This window comes from Oryctolagus cuniculus, chromosome 4 (assembly GCF_964237555.1).
Source record: "Oryctolagus cuniculus chromosome 4, mOryCun1.1, whole genome shotgun sequence".
Lineage (NCBI taxonomy): Eukaryota > Metazoa > Chordata > Mammalia > Lagomorpha > Leporidae > Oryctolagus > Oryctolagus cuniculus.
In genome coordinates, this window is record NC_091435.1 from 132,357,500 (window position 1) to 132,379,114 (window position 21,615).

Consider the following 21,615-nt stretch of genomic DNA (forward strand, 5'->3'; position numbering starts at 1 on the left):
GATCAACTTAAAAATTAGCCTGCTATAGATTTGATGAATTTCAAATTCCACCTCAGTTGCCTTGGCCGAGTCAAACCAAATGATTATGTGGACCTTCTATGGCCACAGACTAGCTGTTCTCCACTCCTGGAAACCCCAGTTTCTCCTCAGTGCCATCAGTGTGAGGATGACTTCAAAGATGGCTCCCTAAAACCAGAGTCTTTCTGAAAGGTTCTGGATTCCTGGGGCACTGATTTTCAAGCCCATCTGTGAGACACCACAGAATATATATCTATATTGATTTTGGAGAGTATGTTGAGAAAAATCACCTACAAAATGTCATTTACTTCACATTTTTTTATCATTCCATATATTTTCAAAGCAATTCTTGGAAAAGCTTAAAAGCAACAACAGTGTAGCAATTCCCAAAAGGAGGCAACCACTATTTGAGAAGATGGCTTCATTATCTTTCCAAAACAAACAAAAGAGAGCCTGAAAGATTGTTTTAGAATAGGGTTGGTGTCCTGAGCAAAGCTCCTAAAGGATGGAATGTGACTTTCTCAGAGCAATAGATAAAGTAGTTTCCACAGCTCTGAGCACCACCATCAGGGCTTTCAGAGAGACGCATGGCACTTTGGAGAAATCGAGAGCCAGCCCTGAGGTGTGTAACTCCAAGCAGAGTGTAAGGCAAACCACAGCTCCAAAAAGTGGTCTTCTCTCTTCCTCCTCCCTAGCTTCCTCTTCCCTCTCTTCCAGATTTTTCTTTTTCTGCCCAAATGGCTCAAGCTGTTTACTCCTTTAGCTTTACTGGCTTGCAGCATTCAGAGAATGTCTCACATTTGATTTGACCATAAATCTCCTACATTGCCAAAATGCTTTGAGGGAGCCTGGGACTACAAGCAGGCCAGTCTAACTCTGTCCCACAGCTCCTTGCCAACATGTATACCCTGAACAAAACAGAATGAAAGTTCGGGTGTAGCAAGTATTTGCCAGCAGACAACAAGATTTAGGTTGGACAAAAACAAGTTAGAAAAAGGCTTCCTTAAGACTGCCCCTGCCTTCACAATAGCTAGTGTATAACCACTACATTTGCTGCTTGGAGTTGACATGTTAGACATACAAATACCACAAGATCTCAGCAGCTCGTTCTCTTTTTCATGAACCCCTCACCTTTGCGGGGAGCTTCTGTTTCCTACTCAAATAAAACTTCATTTCTTCTCCTCTCTTCATTGTGTCCAGTCTTGTAAGTTGTCATTGACACCAGGACACTAACCTGGACTCATTTCACCAGTTTCCCGGCATCCTTTCCGTCTTGCCTCTCGGCAGCCTTATCACTCGCCTTAGAACACTCTCTTCACCCAGCTTTATATATCCCAGTCTCCAGGTCTTCCTGCTTTTAGTCTGCTTTGCTGGATCTCGACCTCCCCTTGTCTCAACTCTAAAATTAGATGTCCTTGGACATGTTCTATCCATACTCACTCTTTCTCGAAATTAGCCAATCTCATCACTTTAAACTAAAGTTAAAGTTATCTAAATGCTAAGGACTGCCAAATTTATATCTGGAGCCTCTCAGTCTCTCCCTTGATCTCTGACACTGAATACCCAACTGCCAATCTAATGTCTGCACTGCCTACTAGCAATTTTCAGACTTCACATGTTCAAAAGTAGACTTTCGATTTCTTTACCCCCAACTTCCCTAACTAGATAACAAGGATCACCCTGTACCAGTCACTTAGGTCAAAACCCAGGAATATCCTTGACCCATCTCTTTGTCTCACACCTTATAGCCAACCCATGAGCAAATCCTATAACTTTGTCTTGAAAATATATACAGAATTGAACCATTGTTTCCCTATATCACCCACCATTCCTGTCTTTAAAGTCACCATCATTTCTTGCCCAAACAAAAGCCTTGTAACTGCTTTCCCGGCTACACTCTTGTCCCCCTATAGTCCATTTCCCATAGAGCAGTCACAGACTTTTTTTTTTTTAATATTTATTTATTTGCTAACTGAGCACCTAAATGGAAACCTGTATTAGTGAAGCTGACACTACGAGAAGCAAGGACTTGATCAGCCATTGTTCTGACTGTTGAGGAACAGCTTACTTTTTTATTCTTTTTAGTATTTTTTCTAATTAATACCATTGGTTGGACCCTTTAATTAACACAAAATTATTCTTAGGTGCTTAAACCCAAGTGACAATTGATCCCTGTTAAAAATCAGAGTGGTAATAAGAGAGGGAGGAGATGTACAGTTTGGCACATGCTCCCTCAGACTCATCCCTAAGGGTGAAGCTAAAAACTTGCCATGGGATTCCAAAACCCATTAAGTTGGCAGGTACCAATGCCACCTTATTAGTTAAAGTGATCAGTTTAAGTTCATAACTGATCATAAAGATAGGATTAAGTGTCAAAGGGATCACATAAATAAGACCAATGTCTGCTAATAATAATTGATAGAATTAAAAAGGAGGGAATGACTCAACATGGGAAGTGGGATACACAGCAGACTCATAGAATGACAAATGCCCTAAACAGCACTTTGCCCTCAGAATCAGCCCTTAAGTCATTCAGATCTGGCTAAAAAGCCCATGAGAGTATCTCAGGCATGGAAAGCCAAGGCATTGTGGCAAAAAATGACCTAAATGAAAGATCTCTGTGAGATCTTGGTGGAAAGAAGGGGCCATCAAAGAAGGAGGTACCTTTCTCTGAAGGGAGGAGAGAAATTCCACTTTGATTATGGCTTTGTCTAAATAACTTCAGAGTTTGTGGACTCAAGAGGCTTCCATAGCCTTGGCAGCTCATGATAAGAGCTTAGGGTGATTACTGGCCTCATAAATAAGAGTGTCAATTGTTAAATCAATAACAGGAGTCACTGTGCACTTGCTCCCCATGTAGGACCACTGCCCTTAATGTGTTGTACTATGAGAATTAATGGGAAAATTAATCTTCAAACTTTATATTTTGTGTGTCTGTGTGGGTGCAAACTGTTGAAATCTTTACTCAGTATACAGTTGATCTTCTCTATATAAAATAATTAAAAATGAATCTTAATGAAGAATGGGATGGGAGAGGGAGTAGGAGATGGGATGGTTTGTGGGTGGGAGGGTAGTTATGAGGGGAAGAACTGCTATAATCCAAAAGTTGTATTTTTGAAATTTATATTTATTAAATAAAAGTTTTCTATTAAAATATTTATTTATTTGAAAGGCAGAGTTACAGAGAGAGAGAGAGAGAGAGAGAGAGAGGTCTTCTATCTGCTGGTTCACTCCCCAGATGGCTGCCAACGGCCGGAATTACACTGATCCAAAGCCAGGAGTCAGGAGTGTCTTCCAGGTCTCCCGCATGGGTGATGGGGCCCAAGCACTTGGGCCATCTTCTACTGATTTCCCAGGCCATGAGCAGAGAGCTGGATTGGAAGTGGAGCAGCCAGAGCTCGAACTGGTGCCCATTTGGGATGCTGGCACTGCAGACAGTGGCTTTACCCACTATGCCACAGAACTGGCCCCGACAGATCTTTTTTTTTTTTTTTTTTTTTTTTTTAAAGATAGAGTTATAGACAGTGAGAGAAAGAGACAGAGAGAAAAGTCTTCTTTCCATTGGTTCACTACCGAAATGGCTGCTATGGCCGGCGCCTCACCCACCCGAAGCCAGGAGCCAGGTGCTTCCTCTGGTCTCCCATGCAGGTGCAGGGCCCAGGCACTTGGGCCATCCTCCACTGCCCTCCCAGGCCACAGCAGAGAGCTAGACTGGAAGAGGAGCAACCGGGACTAGAACCGGGCACTTATATGGGATGCCGGTGCCACAGGCGGAGGATTAGCCAAGTGAGCCATGGCAATGGGCCAACAGACCTTTTTAAAACGTGTAACAATTTCATTTCTCCATCCCTGCCTTCTCTTTCCAAAACCCAACAGTTCATCTGAAAACTATTAGGTAGGGCAGAGTAAGGTAAGCAGCACAAAGGGAAGAGGAAACTGAGTTTCAGGAAAATTGGAGGCCAAGTGGAATGACTAGGACGTCTGTAAGGGGGCATGCAAATAATAAACGGGGGGTAGGTCTGTGGTGCTGGCATCTCATGTGGGCACTGGTTCTAGTCCCAGCTGTTCCTCTTCCGATCCAGCTCTCTACTGTGGCCTGGGAGAGCAGAAGATGGTCCAAGTGCTCGGGCCCCTGTACTGGTGTAGGAGACCTGGAGGAGGCTCCTGGCTCCTTGTTTCAGATTGGTGCAGCTCCAGTCATTGTGGCCATTTGGGAGAGTGAACCAGCGGATGGAAGACTTCTCTCTGTCTCCCCCTCTCACTGTCTGTAACTCTACCTGTCAAATAAATAAATTTTTAAGAGGGGATATGCAGCTTTGTGTAGGCACTCAGAGCCCCAGAAGGGTGAAGAGGCATCTCTATGAAGGGGCAATCAGGAATGGGGTGACAGAGCCTGGCTGTAGTGAGGAGAGCACCCTTGCGGAAGGAGGGCACCCACACATGGGCTGGACTGGTGTGAGGGATCAGAGCTGAACAAGGTGAAGAGAGTTTCCATGCAGGGATACAGTGGCCGGTACAGGATGTCAGATCCAGGGCGGAACAAGAAGCATATTCATGTGAGGGCAGACCACATAGTGCACAGGTGTATTCAGGAGGCTCTCTTTCTCTCATCTCCTGACCTCTGTCTCTCTCCATCTCTCTCTTACGCTCTCCTTCTCCCTCTTTTCCTTCTTTGCCCCTTCCCTCCAGTCTGTCGGGTTTCCCCCAAAAAACTCCTTCCCTTAAAAAAAAAGATACACTCAGGACATATAATAAAAGGAGTGAGAAGCAAGTTACTCACTGCTAGCAAAGGAAAGTAGAATCATAAAAAGGAGAAAATCGGAATCAATAAGGGAAAAATAAAAATAAAACATCAAAATTGCATAAACTGAATTTAATCTTAAGGAAAACATCAGACAAAAGCAAATTGAAGAAGATGCTCCAAAAAAGTGGCCACAATGGCCAGGACTGGGCCAGACCGAAGCCAGGAATGAGGAGCCTCTTCCGAGTCACCCATGTGGATGCAGGGGCCCAAGCACACATCAGGCGCATCAGCAGGCAGCTAGAACAAAAGTGGAGCAGCCAGACTGGAACCCATGCCCACACAGGATGCTGGTGCTGCAGATGGAAGCTTAACTTGCAGCTGGCCCCATGTAATTTTCTAAAGTGTCAAGTCAAAAAAAATTCAAGACTAGGGAACAGTTCCAGACTAAAGGACTCTGAAGAAATATGACAACTAAATAGAGCATATAATTCTTTTGCAGTTAAGAGAATTACTGGGATAATTGGCAAAATTTGAATAGGCTTTGAGGATTAGTGGAGGTGATATATAACTGTTAATTTCATGATTTATTTCTACACTTTGTATGTAAATATCCATACAAGAGTATACACACTCAAGTATTTAGTGATGATAGGATATCATGTCAATATCTTACATGCAAATAGTTAAAGAGAAAAAAGCAACCTCATCTATACATGGAATGTTTCTATAATTTTGTAATTATTTCAAAAATTAAAATGATAATAATAAATATAAGACCTTGGCCAGCGCCATGGCTCAATAGGCTAATCCTCCGCCTGTGGCGCCAGCACACTGGGTTCTAGTCCCGGTCGGGGCACCGGATTCTGTCCCGGTTGTCCCTCTTCCAGGCCAGCTCTCTGCTGTGGCCAGGGAGTGCAGTGGAGGATGGCCCAAGTGCTTGGGCCCTGCACCCCATGGAAGACCAGGAGAAGCACCTGGCTCCGGGATTCGGATCAGTACAATGCGCCGGCCGCAGCGCACCGGCCGCAGCGGCCATTGGAGGGTGAACCAATGGCAAAAGGAAGACCTTTCTCTCTGTCTCTCTCTCTCACTGTCCACTCCGCCTGTCAAAAAAAAAAAAAGTAAAAAAATAAATAAAATAAATAAATAAATAAATAAATATAAGACCTGACCCAGTCCATGGCTGCTTCTGCTTCTCTGGTTCAAGTCCCTGCTGCTCTGCTTCTGATCCAGTTCCTGCTAATGCACCTGAGAAAAGTGAAAAATGGTCCAAATGCTGGAACTCGTGTCATCCATGTGGGAGACCCGGGTGTAGTTCCAGGCTCCTGTCTTGGACCTGGTCCAGCCCTGCCTGTTGTACCATTTGGAGACTGAATCAGTGGATGGAAGATCTCTCTCTGCTTCCAATAAATAAATAAATCTTTAAAAGAAAACTAGGAAAAATAGCAGTAAATAAAGTCCAAAGTAATCAAAAAAAGGAAATAAAATTCAGAGTAGAACTCAATAAAATCAAATACATACACAAAATGGAGGAAAATAGGTAATATCAAATGCTGGTTTCTTTGGAAATCCATAAAATCGATACAACTGTAGCAAAACACAGGGGGAAAGGGAGTTAAAACACACATTACCCGTATCAGAAAAGAGGTGACAATTCCACCTTCTAGGTTGATCCATAAGAAATTTAGATTTGGTTCACAGCCCTTATTTAAAACAGTGGAGGGCTTAGAGGTATGGTTCCCTAATTTTGCTACACTTTAGAATCACTGCAGAGTTTTTAAATACCAATGCCCCCCTTATCAATGAAATCAGAATGCCTGGAAACAAAACCAGGCATAAGTCTTTTCTAAATATTCCAATATGTAACAACATTTGAGAGCCACCAACTTCACAAACCCCATTTCTTCCTGTGCTTAGGGTGCTGACTAAATCTAGCCCTTACCCTGAGACACTTTCATTTTTCTAAGTAATGTATATAATATTCTGAAAGTGTGTACTGTATTGCTTTACACACTGTTGGTCAACGGTGATCTCTAGTGACCTCTCCTGGTGCAATGAGAACTTGAAATAAGGGCAGGCAGACACCCTACTACCATGGCACCGCCCCAGCAATCAAATTTTCTTAATGGAGACAAAGGTGTCAATGATGCTCTCTGTGACATACTGAATACTCCCTGAATTCCTGAATGTTTTTTTTTTTTTTTCCAGCTTCCAAGCTGATTCCTGCAACAGCCAAACAGAACCACCTAACTGATCTGAGCCACAAGAACCTGGAAAGAAGTGGTGATCTCTCTCCTCTGTGCCTGGGGTTTTAATTTTCTCGGTGAGGCAGAAGGCAAAAGTTGCACTGTTAACCAGGGAATTATGGACTGGGCCAAAAAGCATATATGCCCATTCTTCTGGTTAAGGATAACTGTTCCCATTTTATAAATTCCCAATGAACATGGTTGCCTACACCATCCATCGTGAAACACTCCTTCTCTCTGACCAGAATTCAAGAGACTTCATATCAAGTGGCAAAATGAGGTCCAAGTACTCAACTGTTCTCTCCAGGTAGGCTTCTGATAGCTCCTGGCTGACCTGTATCCCCAGCACCAATGGAACACTCGCGGTGTGACATTCTCAGTATGAGGTAACAAAGGAGGATGCCCAAGTCCAAAGAGAAAGTACAGGGTTGTAGGGTCTGGAAGAACATAGGGTATCAGAGTCGGAGTGGAGAAGGTAGTGGTGGTGGGGAATACTTGAACCTACACTGGTGCAGTTAGTCCTCGAAGCAGGAAATAAGTGGCATTTGAGGAGCGACTATTAGGACCCCTCATGGACTATTAGGCTCCTCACGGCTGGCTTCCCGGGCCTGAGACTGGCAGCACGCCGGCAGCTCTGACCCTACCTTGCCTCCTGCTGCAGGTGCCTGATGCCCCACGGCGGCGTGGCACCCAGGCACTGAGGACCCTAGAGATCAAGAGACTTTCCAAGCCAATGTGAGTAGGAAAGACCTGGGGCTTGGGGGCTGGGGACCGACTGATTTTTCTAGCCATCTGCCACTGTTCAAAGAAAGGGGACGGTCAAGGGGCTACAGCGGGTGTTTCCGCCGTTCCACTCTTTCCACGGTCTTCATCTCATAATTTTTAATGACATCGTGAACGAGCAAACTGCAACAAAGTCTAAACGTGATGAAAACTAGAATTGCCTAGGTCCCCACAGCAAAGGGAAAGAAACGAGTTAATCCTGCCCTCTGTGTTCTGGGAGAAAGAAAAGTTTCCAAACCCAGCGGGCAGCCCTGCCGGGCTTTCTGGGAAGTGTAGTTTTGCGTGGAGAGGGCACATTTCAGGAATAGTAGTTTTGGGCCTTGGGATACGCATGCTATTCTTTTTTTTTTTTTTTTTTTTTTTTTTTTGGACAGGCAGAGTGGACAGTGAGAGAGAGAGACAGAGAGAAAGGTCTTCCTTTGCCGTTGGTTCACCCTCCAATGGCCGCCGCGGCCGGCGCGCTGCGGCCGGCGCACCGCGCTGATCCGAAGGTAGGATCCAGGTGCTTCTCCTGGTCTCCCATCGGGTGCAGGGCCCAGGGACTTGGGCCATCCTCCACTGCACTCCCGGGCCATAGCAGAGAGCTGGCCTGGAAGAGGGGCAACCGGGACAGAATCCAGTGCCCCGACTGGGACTAGAACCCGGTGTGCCGGCGCCGCTAGGCAGAGGATTAGCCTGTTGAGCCGCGGTGCCGGCCTATGCATGCTAACTTGCCAGGAGGTGGGCACATCCGATGCTCTGAGGCCAGGTCTGGTGCAACCTGGGGGCTGGTGAGGTTTGCTCCTCCTTTCGCTTCTCTGTGAGGTTTGGTGGAAGGAACTTAATTCTTCCAGATGCAATAATGTGGACAGTGATAATCCCACCCGTGTTACAGTTGCAGCCCTGGATAGAAGCACTTGGGTGGGATGGTTAGCCTGGAGAGACTGAGGTTTGAATGAACATCTGCTGGACCAACAGGCAGGAAACTGCTGAGATGTACAGCCAGATCCATGGGAAGAGGCGCTAACAACTGACCCCGGGCCAGAGCAGAGTTCATGAAAAGAACTTTGCCATTTGGTGGGGAGAGAAAAAGGGAGTAAGGGGGAAGAGAGAGAGAGGTGGGAGGAAGGAGCACCACCTGAGGCAGAATTGAACAATTTGGAGGTTATGAGATTATTCATAGGCACTGTGCAGACACTAGAGCACTAGGCAGGGGTCTTACCTGCTCACAATAGCTTTTTAGAAAAATCTGTCTCTTCAAGGGGTGGGTTGAAGAATTGAAATTGGAGCCAGGAAACCATGTGAACAAACCATAGTGGTGTAGGCAAGAAAAGGAGCAGTGGAGATGGTGAGATGGCAATGAGATATATTTAGGAGGAGGTAGTCGGGGAACAAAAGGTCATTGATTGGATGGGGGATGGTCCCTTACTTTGAGTCACCCTGGGGTATGGTGGATGCCATTCATTGGTTGGAGAAACTAACACGTGCTTACCCAAACATTCTGAAATAAGTTGCCCTTATTGATAAACCATTTCATTCAAAAAATAAACTGAAGGTTTTCAGCCACTTGCACAACATATGCTTGTGGACACCCATAATATACAACACACTGATAGACCCAGGTACCTGTGTTAGACTTGAAAGGGAACATAGAGTTAGACCAGGTCACTGCTCCCCACTCCATCCCCTTCCTTCACACACCTCAAGGTCTGTTCATTATCACAGTGTGCTCTCGAGCAAGTCACTCAAACCCATTTGCCTTAGTTTCCAGAAGGCAACTGCTTAGGGAGGAATAAGTCAGTTACAGTGAGGATATGTTTCTGTGAGCATGACTTTTAAGTACCAAAGAATAGCTAGTGTGTCTGTCCATGAATGATGGCGCTTGTAGAAGAGACACCCACTTAGAAGAGAAGAACCCATCATGACAGTACAAAGAACGTGGAGGAAAAGGTTGGAATAAACACATCTTTTGGAAATGGCCAGTGTGAGGGATCAGTGTTCACTTGTACTGATGATTTAACCAGATGTAGATTATGGCATTTTAATTTACAATCACTCACAGTCTCCTCTGATCACAAAACAATAAAATTTTATTGCAATGCATCCACTCTTTTTTAAAAAAATTTTTTTTTTATTTTTGACAGGCAGAGTTATAGACAGAGAGAGACAGAGAGAAAGGTCTTCCTTTTTGCTGTTGGTTCACCCTCCAATGGCTGCCGCGGCCGGCGTGCTACAGCCTGGCGCATCGCGCTGATCCGAAGCCAGGAGCAAGGTGCTTCTCCTGGTCTCCCATGCAGGTGCAGGGCCCAAGCACTTGGGCCATCCTCCACTGCACTCCCGGGCCATAGCGGAGAGCTGGCCTGGAAGAGGGGCAACCGGGACAGAATCCGGTGCCCCGAACGGGACTAGAACCTGGTGTGCCTGCGCTGCAAGGTGGAGGATTAGCCTATTGAACCTCGGCGCCGGCCGCAATGCAGCCACCCTTATTAAGTATTGTCTATGGCTGTTATTGTGCTATTAGGCCAGAATCCAATAGTTGCCAGAGAGATTTTATGGATCACAAAACTGAATTTATTTGCCAAACTATTATTTTCTAAACTATTATTTGCTAAATAGTTGTAGAAAAAAAAACTTTGCAATTTCTGGAATAAAAAGTAACTGGGGAAAGTTATTTTAGATCAAGAAAGCCTTTCTAAGGAGGTAACTTTTCAGCATGAGCAGGAGCCAGCTCGATGGTACCTAGGCCACAGAAAGAAAGAGGGCCAGTGTGGCTGGACTGTAGAGGGCTTAGGGAAGTATGGTGTAGAATAGGATAAAAGAGACAAATAGGGGCTAGATAATGGCTATGGAAGAATTTGGATTTCATTGTAAGGCAAAGATAATTCATTGGGGTGTTTTAAGCATGGTGATGACATAATAGAATTTATTTATTTTATTATTATTATTTTTTTTTGACAGGCAGAGTTAGACAGTGAGAGAGAGAGACAGAGAGAAAGGTCTTCCTTCCGTTGGTTCATCCCCCAAATGGCCACTAAGGTCAACGCGCTGCGCCGATCTGAAGCCAAGAGCCAGGTGCTTCCTCCTAGTCTCCCATGTGGGTGCAGCACCCAAAGACTTGGGCCATCCTCCACTGCCTTCCTGGGCCATAGCCAAGAGCTGGACTGGAAGAGGAGCAACCAGGACAGAATCCAGCACCCTGACTGGGACTAGAACCCGGGGTGCTGGCGCTGCAGGCGGAGGATTAGTCTAGTGAGCCACGGCGCCGGCCATCATAATAGAATCTATATTATAGAAAGTTACCCCTGGCTGCTGGATGCAAAATGAACCTAGGAGTAGGATCAGATGAGGAAAATAGAAGGATGAAGGATGGAGTTTAGTCAAGAGGTTATCACAATAATTCAGGTGAGGAATAATGGTAGCCTGTGTCTGAGAATAATCTGTCTTTCATATGTCTACCAGATATGAAAATGGAGCTTAGAGAAGCACTTAGGGTTATAGACACATATTTGGGAGTGATCAACATGTACATGGCATTTAAGCTCATACAGGAGTGAGCTAATGTATGGTGGTGGTTGCCTCTGAGTGAGTGATTGCCTCTGCCCTAAAGGGTCAATGGACAGTATTCAAAGATATTTTTGACTGTTGGGAGGTGTGTGTTGGGAGGTATAGAGTGGAGTAGAGGCTAGGAATGCTGCTCAGCATCCTACAATGCATAGAACAGCTCCTTAAATAAAGAATTATCCCATTTACTTAGAAAATGGAAGTGGTGCTGAGGCTAGAGAACCCCTTGTTTTCTTAAAAAAATGTAATGACTATTTTCCCTGGGCCACTGGTGAGGCCACCACTACCCTCTACTGGAGGTCTGGACTAGGCTTCGCTTTTTTTGAGCTGTGCCAGGAACTCTGAGGATCTATTAACAGTACCTTGGTGGAAAATTGATATCATCTTTCTTGGTCTGCTTTGCTTCTCTGAGTCAGGACTGTCAGTGACACTAATCTGGAAGAAATTCTAAGTGGTGTTGATCTTGTATCCAGAAGTTTCTGAATACTGTGAGAAAGACTTTTTTTTCCCTACCAGGAAATCATTAAAATTATCTGTCAGAGAACTACAGCAAGATATGAAAGAGGATGTCTTGGAACTAAGGAATAAATTACAATAGAAATATGAGGAGTTGTCAGAAAGTTCATACATGTATGAAAAAAACTATATCTGGATTTCAAAATTTTTTTGCAATCAAATAACCTTACCTTTTACTTCTGTCTTTCCACCAACTTCTTGAAGTGCGCTCATATGCTGTCGTCAGGAAACATTCAACAGAAGCAAAGCATGGGCAGCAGGTGCAGGACTGTGTCCATGAGCAGCACAGCAAGCCTGCAGAAATTCCTCAGAAGTCCTTGGTGTACCTGGAACAGGCTTCTGCTAATAGCTCTGCACCTATTAAACATGCATAAAGAAAGAACAAAGTCAGTTGGTTTGGCCGGCGCCACGGCTCACTAGGCTAATCCTCCACCTTGCGGCACCGGCACACCAGGTTCTAGTCCCAGTCGGGGCGCTGGATTCTGTCCCAGTTGCCCCTCTTCCAGGCCAGCTCTCTGCTGTGGCCAGGGAGTGCAGTGGAGGATGGCCAAAGTCCTTGGGCCCTGCACCCCATGGGAGACCAGGATAAGTACCTGGCTCCTGCCATCAGATCAGCGCGGTGCGCCGGCCACAGCGCGCAGGCTGAGGCGGCCATTGGAGGGTGAACCAACGGCAAAGGAAGACCTTTCTCTCTCTCTCTCTCTCTCTGTCCACTCTGCCTGTCAAAAAAAAAAAAAAAAAAAAAGTCAGTTGGTTTGAAAATTGCCTCACATAATTCAGCCTAACAACAGAGTTCTACAAGACATCAATCTGGCATTTTACAAGAAGAGCTTTGCTGAAGTATGAGGTTATTTTAGTTTTCTTCACTAATCTAAAAATTCATACTTTTTTTTAAAAAAAGTTAATTTCGCCGGCGCCGCGGCTCACTAGGCTAATCCTCCGCCTAGCGGCGCCGGTACACCGGGTTCTAGTCCCGGTCGGGGCGCCGGATTCTGTCCCGGTTGCCCCTCTTCCAGGCCAGCCCTCTGCTGTGGCCAGGGAGTGCAGTGGAGGATGGCCCAGGTGCTTGGGCCCTGCACCCCATGGGAGACCAGGAAAAGCACATGGCTCCTGGCTCCTGCCATCGGATCAGCGCGGTGCGCCGGCCCCAGCGCGCTGGCCGCGGCGGCCATTGGAGGGTGAACCAACGGCAAAGGAAGACCTTTCTCTCTGTCTCTCTCTCTCACTGTCCACTCTGCCTGTCAAAAAAAAAAAAAAAAAACCAAAAAAAAAAAAAAAAAAGTTAATTTCTCATGTACTTTCTAAAATTCCTAAAGCTTTAAGACAAAAAGAATGCATTTTGATCTACCATAGTGTACAGTACAAATCTAGACATACAACTTGTAACAACTTAATCTGAAAAGTTAGAAACTTGTGTGCATTTTTTCTTTAATTTTTTCAGCAGATTTTGCTACAATATATCAACTCATGTGTTCAATGATCCTCAGAGGGAATGGAGGAAGGAGTATATAACTGGAACTTCAATAACTGCCCATGTTTCTCTAACATAAAACATTCCCACCTCACCTAAGGGTTTCCTAACCTCTGGGTGGTGCCATTTGTAGATTCCTTTTTACTGGATTTTTTTTTAACTGATGATTTTTTTGTGTGACTTTGTCTATCTCTCTGTATTTTCGTCTGTTAGATTAAATTGTATAATCTGAGGGAGAACACTATAGTAGTCTGGGTATCAAGAAATGAAGATTTTGATGGTAGCCTCTGTGTAATTGCACTTGTGTGGTAGTGTACAACAATATGCAATTTTGCTGTGTTTCTTTCAGGACTTTGAGCTACCTCAAGGACAGAAATCTAAAGCAGCAATAATTGTAATGAGAATATTTTGCATATAGGTGGGAGGAAGATAAGGGCGTCCTACTATTATGGCGGGGTCCTTTGGTGGACAGGAACTTTGTTTTTTGTTTGAATGGGCTGCTTCTCTGTGACCTGGCAGCTTTGGCTGCAGCTTTAAAGATGCCTTTGCAACACACTGTTCCAGGCTTTTAATCTATTCTTAAAGGGGAGTGGTTAATTAACCTGATTGGCTGGTGGGCACTCAGGTGTGGCCACGTAGGGGCAAGAGATCACACAGGGGCATGGCGAAGGCGTGGTCTTCCAGCTCACAAACTTAATCAATTTTAACTTGTATGCCTGCCTAATTCAAGAGGATACAATGGTTTGGTGATTCTGATGATTATTAGAAAAGTGATTTACTAATACAATATAGTGTCTGACATTTTAAAAATAGCGTTTTTTTGTGTGTGTTAATTCAAGTGCATTTCGAGTTGAAGTTTTGGTGTTTTAACTGTTTTAAAAGATTTATTTATTTATTTTGAACATCAGAGTTACAGAGAGAGAAGGGGAGATGTTCCATCTGCTGGGTCACTCCCCGATGGCTGCAATGGCCGGGGCTGGGTTAGGCCAGAGCCAGGAGCTTTATACTGGTGTTCCATGTGGTGGCAGGGGCCCAAACACTTGGACCATGTTCTGCTGCTTTCCCAGGTTATTGGCAGGGAGCTGGACTGGAACTGGAGCAGCCAGGATGCAAAGTGGAGTCCAAATGGGATGCCAGTGTTGCAGCCAGCGGCTTTACCTGCTAGGCCAAAACATAGGCCTCCATAAAGGAGGCAGATGATTTTTAACAAACTTTGCAGGATTTGCTGAAATAAAAAGATAACTGTCTATTGCCACCACAGAAAGTCCAAATCATTCCACATTTCAGAATGGTGCTTTCCTAAGTTGGAGGTGAAGACCCTGGACAAGAAGCAAAGGAGAGGGCAGATCTCAGGCAAATGGATGCCTCAGCAATCCTGGACTTGGACCATATAAAAGTATTTAGTGAGCCAAGGCCTCAAGGAGGAGGAAACAGTTATCTCCTGGGAAAGGGCTGTGTAATCTGGAACACCACACGTTTCTCTGGATGGGAGTTGAGATTGGTGTGTCTTCTGCTCATTAATGAAACAATTCAATCTGTTTCAAGGACATGCACCTGTGAAAATGCCTGTTTCTGTAAATCATGCTATTTTCTATTTAGGACAAACTCAATTAGGAAGTAGGCTTCACTCAACGACATTCCTTGCTAAGTGCTGGAGGTCTCATTAGACAATCACTATTATTAAAGCAACAATGGGAATGAAGTTAGCATTTGGTAGAGTGCTTACTCCTGGGTAAGCATTTGATATTTGTTACATTATTTAAATAAGAAGATTTTTACTTGGCATGATTTTACATCATTTTTTGCCCTGTTAGCTGTGATTTTTTTTTTTTACCTAGAATTCTGTTCCAGAATCTGTAAGTGTAATTAAGTATAAGCAATTTCAGTTTTAAGAAATTCACAGATTTTATTTTCTGTTAATTTCTCTGCATTAGTCTTCTTTGGCTGTTTTTATTTTAAAGGATCATTAAGTAATGTCCAATACCTCCAATGTTCATTTTCTGGTTTGATCATTGTGTATGGTTATATATTTTTTTTTTTTAAGATTTATTTATTTGAAAGAGTTACACAGAGCCGGCGCCGTGGCTCAATAGGCTAATCCTCCACCTTGCGGCGCCGGCACACCGGGTTCTAGTCCCGGTTGGGGCGCCGGATTCTGTCCCGGTTGCCCCTCTTCCAGGCCAGCTCTCTGCTATGGCCAGGGAGTGCAGTGGAGGATGGCCCAGGTGCTTGGGCCCTGCACCCCATGGGAGACCAGGAAAAGCACCTGGCTCCTGGCTCCTGCCAGGATCAGCGCGGTGCGCCGGCTGCAGCGGCGGCCATTGGAGAGTGAACCAACGGCAAAAGGAAGACCTTTCTCTCTGTCTCTCTCTCTCACTGTCCACTCTGCCTGTCAAAAAAAAAAAAAAAAAAAAAAAAAAAAGAGTTACACACAGAGAGAGTAGAGGCATAGAGAGAGAGAGAGAGAGAGAGAGAGAACGCTTCCATCCGATGGTTTACTCCCCAATTGGCCCAATTGGCTGCACCGATCTGAAGCCAGCCAGGAGCTTCTTCCGGGTCTCCCACGTGGGTGCATGGGCCCAAGGACTTGGGCCATTTTCTACTGCTTTCCCAGGCCAAAGCAGAGAGCTGGACCAGAAGTGGAGCAGCCTGGTCTTGAACTGGCCAGGGTGCTAACCCGCTGCGCCACAGTGTCAACCCCATATACGGTGTTAAAATAAATGAGGTAACAATACGAGGGAACAATTTATACTACTTTTCAACTTTTCTGTGAGTCTAAAATTAGTTTAATAAGTTGAAAAGGAGCTTGCATTTCTTTATTATATTTTGTGTCTTGCTTTCTTATGGCCAAAAACCAATATATATTTAACACAGAGAATGTGTTATATGCATATACACAAAAAGAAAGAAAATGAACACCCCCCCCATTTAAACATCTAGAGGTATCAGTGTTATAAGTTCCTTTGGTGTAATATATGGAAGTATATAGCATATATGATTTTAGTCAGAGGCTCCATTTGCAAAGGTAACCTTTATATTCCCCCCCTCCCCTTTTTAAAGATTCATTCATTTCTTTGAGAAGCACAGTGGTTAAGATGTACCTTGGGACCAGATTGCCTGGGTTTGAGTTCCAGCTCTACGTCTGTTCCCAGCTTCCTGTTCATATTCTCCAGTACCTGGATCCCTATCACCCACGTGAGAAACCCAGATTGAGCTTTCTTTCTTTCCTTTCTTTTTCTTTTCTCTCTCTCTTTTTGAAAGATTTGGTTATTGAAAGTCAGAGTTACAGAGAGAGAAGGAGAGAGAGGTCTTCCATCTGCTGGTTCACTCCCCAAATGGCTGCAATGGCTGGAGCTGTGCCGATCCAGGAGCTTCTTCCGGGTCTGCCAAGTGGATGCAGGGGTCCAAGGACTTGGGCCATCTTCTACTGCTTTCCCAGGCCATAGCAGAGGCTGGATTGGAAGTGGAGCAGCCGAGACTCAACTGGCACCCATATGGGATGCCAGCACTGCAGGTGGCAGCTTTACCTGCTAGCCACAGTGCTGGCCCCCTCTCTTTGCCTTTCAAAAAAAAAAAAAAAAAAAGGAAGAAAGAGCCACACATGCCATTCTTGGATTTCCTGTTTACCAAGTCAAACAGGGGGCGTGACATGATTGATTTCCATAAAGGGAGGGGGACAGATGAGAAAGTGTGTTTGTGACTGGGAGACAGGAGGCTGGAGCAGTTTTGGATTCCTTCCTCTTCCTCACCAGCCATACTCAAATCAATGGGTGAATCCTGCTAGCTCTCTGAGCTTTGTCAGCTCGCCATTCCAAGCCACCATTCTGTCTTACCTGGACACCATAATTTTCTATCAGTTGCTTCTATTCTTGCCTCCTAAAATTCATTCTCCACAGAACTGCCACAAGTGAATTTTTTGAAGCCTAATTCAGTCCTCATTCTCCTACTTAAAAAACATTCACTGGCTTCCTATTGCCATTAAAGTAAAATCCAAACTTTAGGAGGGTCCATGCATTAAAGTCTGCCCTTTATCTTCCTGATGATCCACTTTGTGTCAGCTTCTCCTCCTCCTTGGTCCACCAAGCAACCTACAGTTCTTGTTCCTGTTACAATCGTTCTTTTTTCACAAAACATAACCTACTGTGATCATTCTGGATTTGTACTTGTTTCATCTCAAAATGAGGACAAACTGCACTTGGTTGTTACACTAGAGATCCTGGGTCCCTCAAAGTGGGCATTGGAGGGATGAGTCAAGCAGATAACCTGCGTCCCTGGCAGCCCCGAGGCCACAGGTCCATCGTCCCAACCCCACTTTAACAAGCTTCTTCCGTCCTTGGCAGGGGCAGCCATGGGCCCACAGGGAAGCTGGTGTTGTCCATTTCCGGCAGTCGCCAACCAAGTCAGTTGTACCATCATACGTTACAGTCTTCCCGCGCTAAGAAATGACAATTTTCCTTTAACACACACACACACACACACACACTTGGGAGAAACACTCGCTCTGGAAGATCCGATGAAGATTTTCCAAACTCGGTGTATCATAGATTAAGTCAACGAGGCTTAAAATGGAAAAGAAAAAAGAAAAGAAAAAAAGACTAAGTCTCCACGGTTGCAACAGTTATTCCGCGGGTAGCCCAGGTTCTGTAGCAGAGCTTATTCAGACGAAGAAATGAAAATGAGAAAAATGAGCAGCAGAACGACGCAGAGGCTTGAAAATGTGTCTGGGCCTTAGAATGTGGCGGGGAAACAGCAGAAAGGAGAGTTGTTTTCTTCCGAAGCAGGGAATCACCAGAAAACGCAGCACCATCGCACGGTAGTCGCACTCCGACGGCCACGAGGCTTTCCCGCGCGCCCGGCTTGGGGGCGGGGAAGAACCCGGATGGAACAGCCCTTCGCAACCGGGACCCCCACTGTCTTTGAATCGCAGCGCGGGGCGGAGTTGCCCTCCCTTCCGTGTCCTGATTGGGTCATTTCCGCAGGCTCCCTCTCGTGATTGGGTGGTCCTAACGCCAGTCAGAGCGTCGCTGGTCTCTCGTATTGTTGCTGGAAGGAAACGGCGACGACGTCTGATTAGACCCGCGGCGTCTTTCCCTGTCGGTGGGAGCATTTCATCCTGCGCTCAGAACCTGCCCGCGGCTTGAAGGCTGTAGGGCCAGGAAGGACGCGTAACAGGCTGCATCAGAGCCCTCCAGGGCGCCCAGCGTCTTCCTCGTCACCCCGCACAGCGCCATGTCCTGGATGTTTAAGAGGTGAAGGGGGCGAAGGGGGTGGGGCACTGGAGCTAACGGCCTGGCGGCGTCCCCAAATGAACCTGACCTTCCCCGTGTTTCCTCCGCCTTCCCTGTGCGATTCGTGCAGCTTGTGTTTGTTCTACTTTTCGCTCCTGTGGCTAGGGGAGAAATACATGCATTGTCTTCTTGGCGAGGAGAGACTCTTCAGGCGAGTCTCGTGCCAGACCCTCGGGGAATTTATGTCACGGACTGTGGGGGGCCTGGGACTCAAGGCTTCCTAGCCCTTGCTTCAGGCAACAAAAAATATTCAGCTCCGCTGTGCCGCTACACATTGTGCTCGGACTAGAGGGTCGAGCAATACAGGCCTTGTCCCCAGGTGGTTCGTAATTTGTGTATATGCACAGACGGTTGCAAACGGTTGCAGAGAAGCTAGACGAGGTGTGCGTGATGCGGAAGGAAAACGCAGGCAAAAATAGCGACTGTCTCTTAAGAGAATAGAAACTTTCCGGAAGCCTCCACCAGACTAACGCTCATTTTCCTTCGTCCAGATTGCTTTTCATGCCTATTCCCAAAATCATTATTCATTAAAGGATTGGGGTTACCCTTAAACCAACGAATTGGGGAGCGGGAGATGACGTAGCTTGAATACCAGATTAAAATGCGGTCGGTTCCTAGGGAATTAAAGTAATGGATGCGGGATATAGTATCTGAAAAAATATAAACAACTTAATGTATGCATGCATAATAATGGTTCCATTTTTGCAAGTTTCTTCTGGCTAAGTCCTTCTTTAAATTTTGGCATAAAATTGGAGTTACAAACGTCATATACGCTTAAATTTAAGTGATTTTCACTGGGAAAGAGATTTGTGACCCTTTACAGGATTTTTCATTTTGTATGGGGGAGGGATGGACGAGCCAATTTAACAGGTGGGATTTCCGGGAGCTTTGCCTATTGCAGTCTCTGCTTTAACCAGAGTGACTGTTAATTTGTGTACAGTGATTCCCACATTAGATTTTATTTGCTAAAATAGAATATTAAAAACTATTGGCCTATAAATACGGATAAGTCTTTGAGAAGTACTTGGTTAAGTAGTGTATTGTTTTTTGTGCCTCTTCCCCTCCTTTTTTCATAGGGATCCTGTTTGGAAGTATTTGCAGACGGTCCAATATGGAGTCCATGGAAATTTTTCACGCCTCTCATATCCAACGTTTTTCCCACGTTTTGAATTCCAAGATATTATCCCTCCAGATGACTTCCTGACTAGTGATGAAGAGCTGGATTCAGTTTTATTTGGAACTTTGAGAGGTCATGTGGTTGGACTACGCTATTATACTGGAGTAGTGAGTATAACAGTAGATACTAAGTTAAATAGTGATATGTTTATGGTGTTAACCCAGAAAGTGAGAAATTTAGAAGGTGATGCATGCAGTTATTATAAATAATTGTAATATACATAGGCAAGAGATACCAAATACCTGAACTTCTTTAATATTTTATTTTTGTGTTACACTTATGATATATGCAGCACTTTTGCCAGCACTGTCACTTGATCCTTAAAATAACTCTGGAATAGATGGGACATTTATTATCCCCTTCCTATAACTGCAGCTCTGGAAGGTCAAAGCCATGTGAAGAAAGCAGGAATACTACACAAGGATACTTCAAAAAGTTTGACACAGTGAACAAGACGTGTTTTGGGATGCCCACATCTCATATCAGAGTGCCTAAATTCAAATCCCAGTTCCAGTTATGATTCTGGAAGGCAGCAGGTGAAAGTGTTAGATGGAAGGAGAGACAGAAAGATCTTTCTTCTGGGTCACTCCCCAGATAGCCACAGTAGCCAGCCCTGGGCCAGGCCAGAGCCAGTAGCTTCATCCGGGTCTCCCATGTAAGTGGCAGGGGCCCAGACACTTTTGGACCATCTCCCGCTGCTTTTCCCAGGCCATTAGCAGGGAGCTGGATTGGAAGTAGAGCAGCTGGAATGTGAAACTGGTTCCCATATGAAATACCGGCATCACAGGTAGTGGCTTTACCTGCACGCCATAATGCTGGCCACCTGTGATGACTTTTTTCTTCCTGTGTCTGTCATTCTAAATCTGTATTTTCTACTCTGTGCATGTGTATATATGAGAGGGGGCAGGAAGAAAAAAGAGGAAGAGACAGATTTGACTATGTAAATTTTTTTTTAAAGATTTATTTATTTATTTGAAAGAGTTACACAGAGAGAGAAGGAGAGAGAGAGAAAGAGAGAGGTCTTTCATCCGCTGGTTCACTCCTCAGTTGGCTGTAATGGCCGGAGCTGAGCCGATCCAAAGCCAGGAGCCAGGAGCTTCTTCGATGTCTCCCATGTGGATACAGGGGCCCAAGGACTTGGGTCATCTACTGCTTTCTCAGGCAATGGTAGAGAGCTGGATCGGCAATGGAGCAGCCAGGACTTACATGGGATGCCGGCACAGCAGGCAGCAGCTTAACCCACTGTGCCATAGCGCCGGCCCCGACTGTAACTTTATTTGGTCAGTAGTTTGCTGTGGCCATCTAGTCTGCTTGTGTGATATTTGGATAATAAACCTCTAATTTTATTAAATATGATTTAAAAATGAGCTATCAAAGTTAACAAAATTATTTTAATTATTAATAAAAATTAGTAAAAAATTTTAAACATGCATAAAAGTAGAGAATAGTACAATAAGCTTGGATATACCCTGGATCCAGATTAACAGGTTTTATTCCACATTTGCTTCATCTCTTTATTTTGTTCTTTGTGCTAAAGCAATCCCAAATGTGTCATTTTACATAGAAATCATTTAGTGTATATTTGTAAAAAAATTCATTTTCTTGCATGTAATTTTCATAATTGGCAAAATTGGGGCCAGTGTTGTGGTACAGTAGATTAAGGTGCTGCCTGCAGCGGCGTCTCATATCGGAGCTCTGGTTGCAGTTGTGGCCACTCCATTTCCAGTCCAGTACCTGCAAATGCACCTGGGAAAGCAATGAAGGTGGCGCAACTGCTTGGGCCCCTGTAGCCCATATGGGTAGTTTTGGAAAGATCCCTGGGCTCCTGGCTT

The 21,615-nt window shown here is 45.0% G+C and overlaps 2 protein-coding genes across 18 annotated transcripts in view; one reads left to right on the forward strand and one right to left on the reverse strand.

Annotated features, from left to right (window-relative positions):
- Window positions 1–12,127, reverse strand: part of HPS3 (HPS3 biogenesis of lysosomal organelles complex 2 subunit 1) — a 69,240-nt gene extending 57,113 nt beyond the window's left edge. The window contains exon 1 of the mRNA XM_051859036.2: window positions 12,018–12,127. Coding sequence (XP_051714996.1) covers window positions 12,018–12,060 — 43 coding nt within the window. The 5' untranslated portion in view covers window positions 12,061–12,127. The remainder of the gene's footprint in view (window positions 1–12,017) is intronic.
- Window positions 7,601–21,615, forward strand: part of HLTF (helicase like transcription factor) — an 81,539-nt gene continuing 67,524 nt past the window's right edge. For 11 of the 17 annotated variants that reach the window (XR_011387647.1, XR_011387648.1, XR_011387649.1 and 8 more), the window contains exons 1-2: window positions 18,298–18,567; window positions 19,683–19,890. Coding sequence is in view for 11 of the 17 variants with exons in the window: in XM_017346628.3 (XP_017202117.1) it covers window positions 18,548–18,567; window positions 19,683–19,890 (228 nt within the window). In the remaining 6 variants the exon portion in view is untranslated. 17 annotated transcript variants of the gene reach the window in all.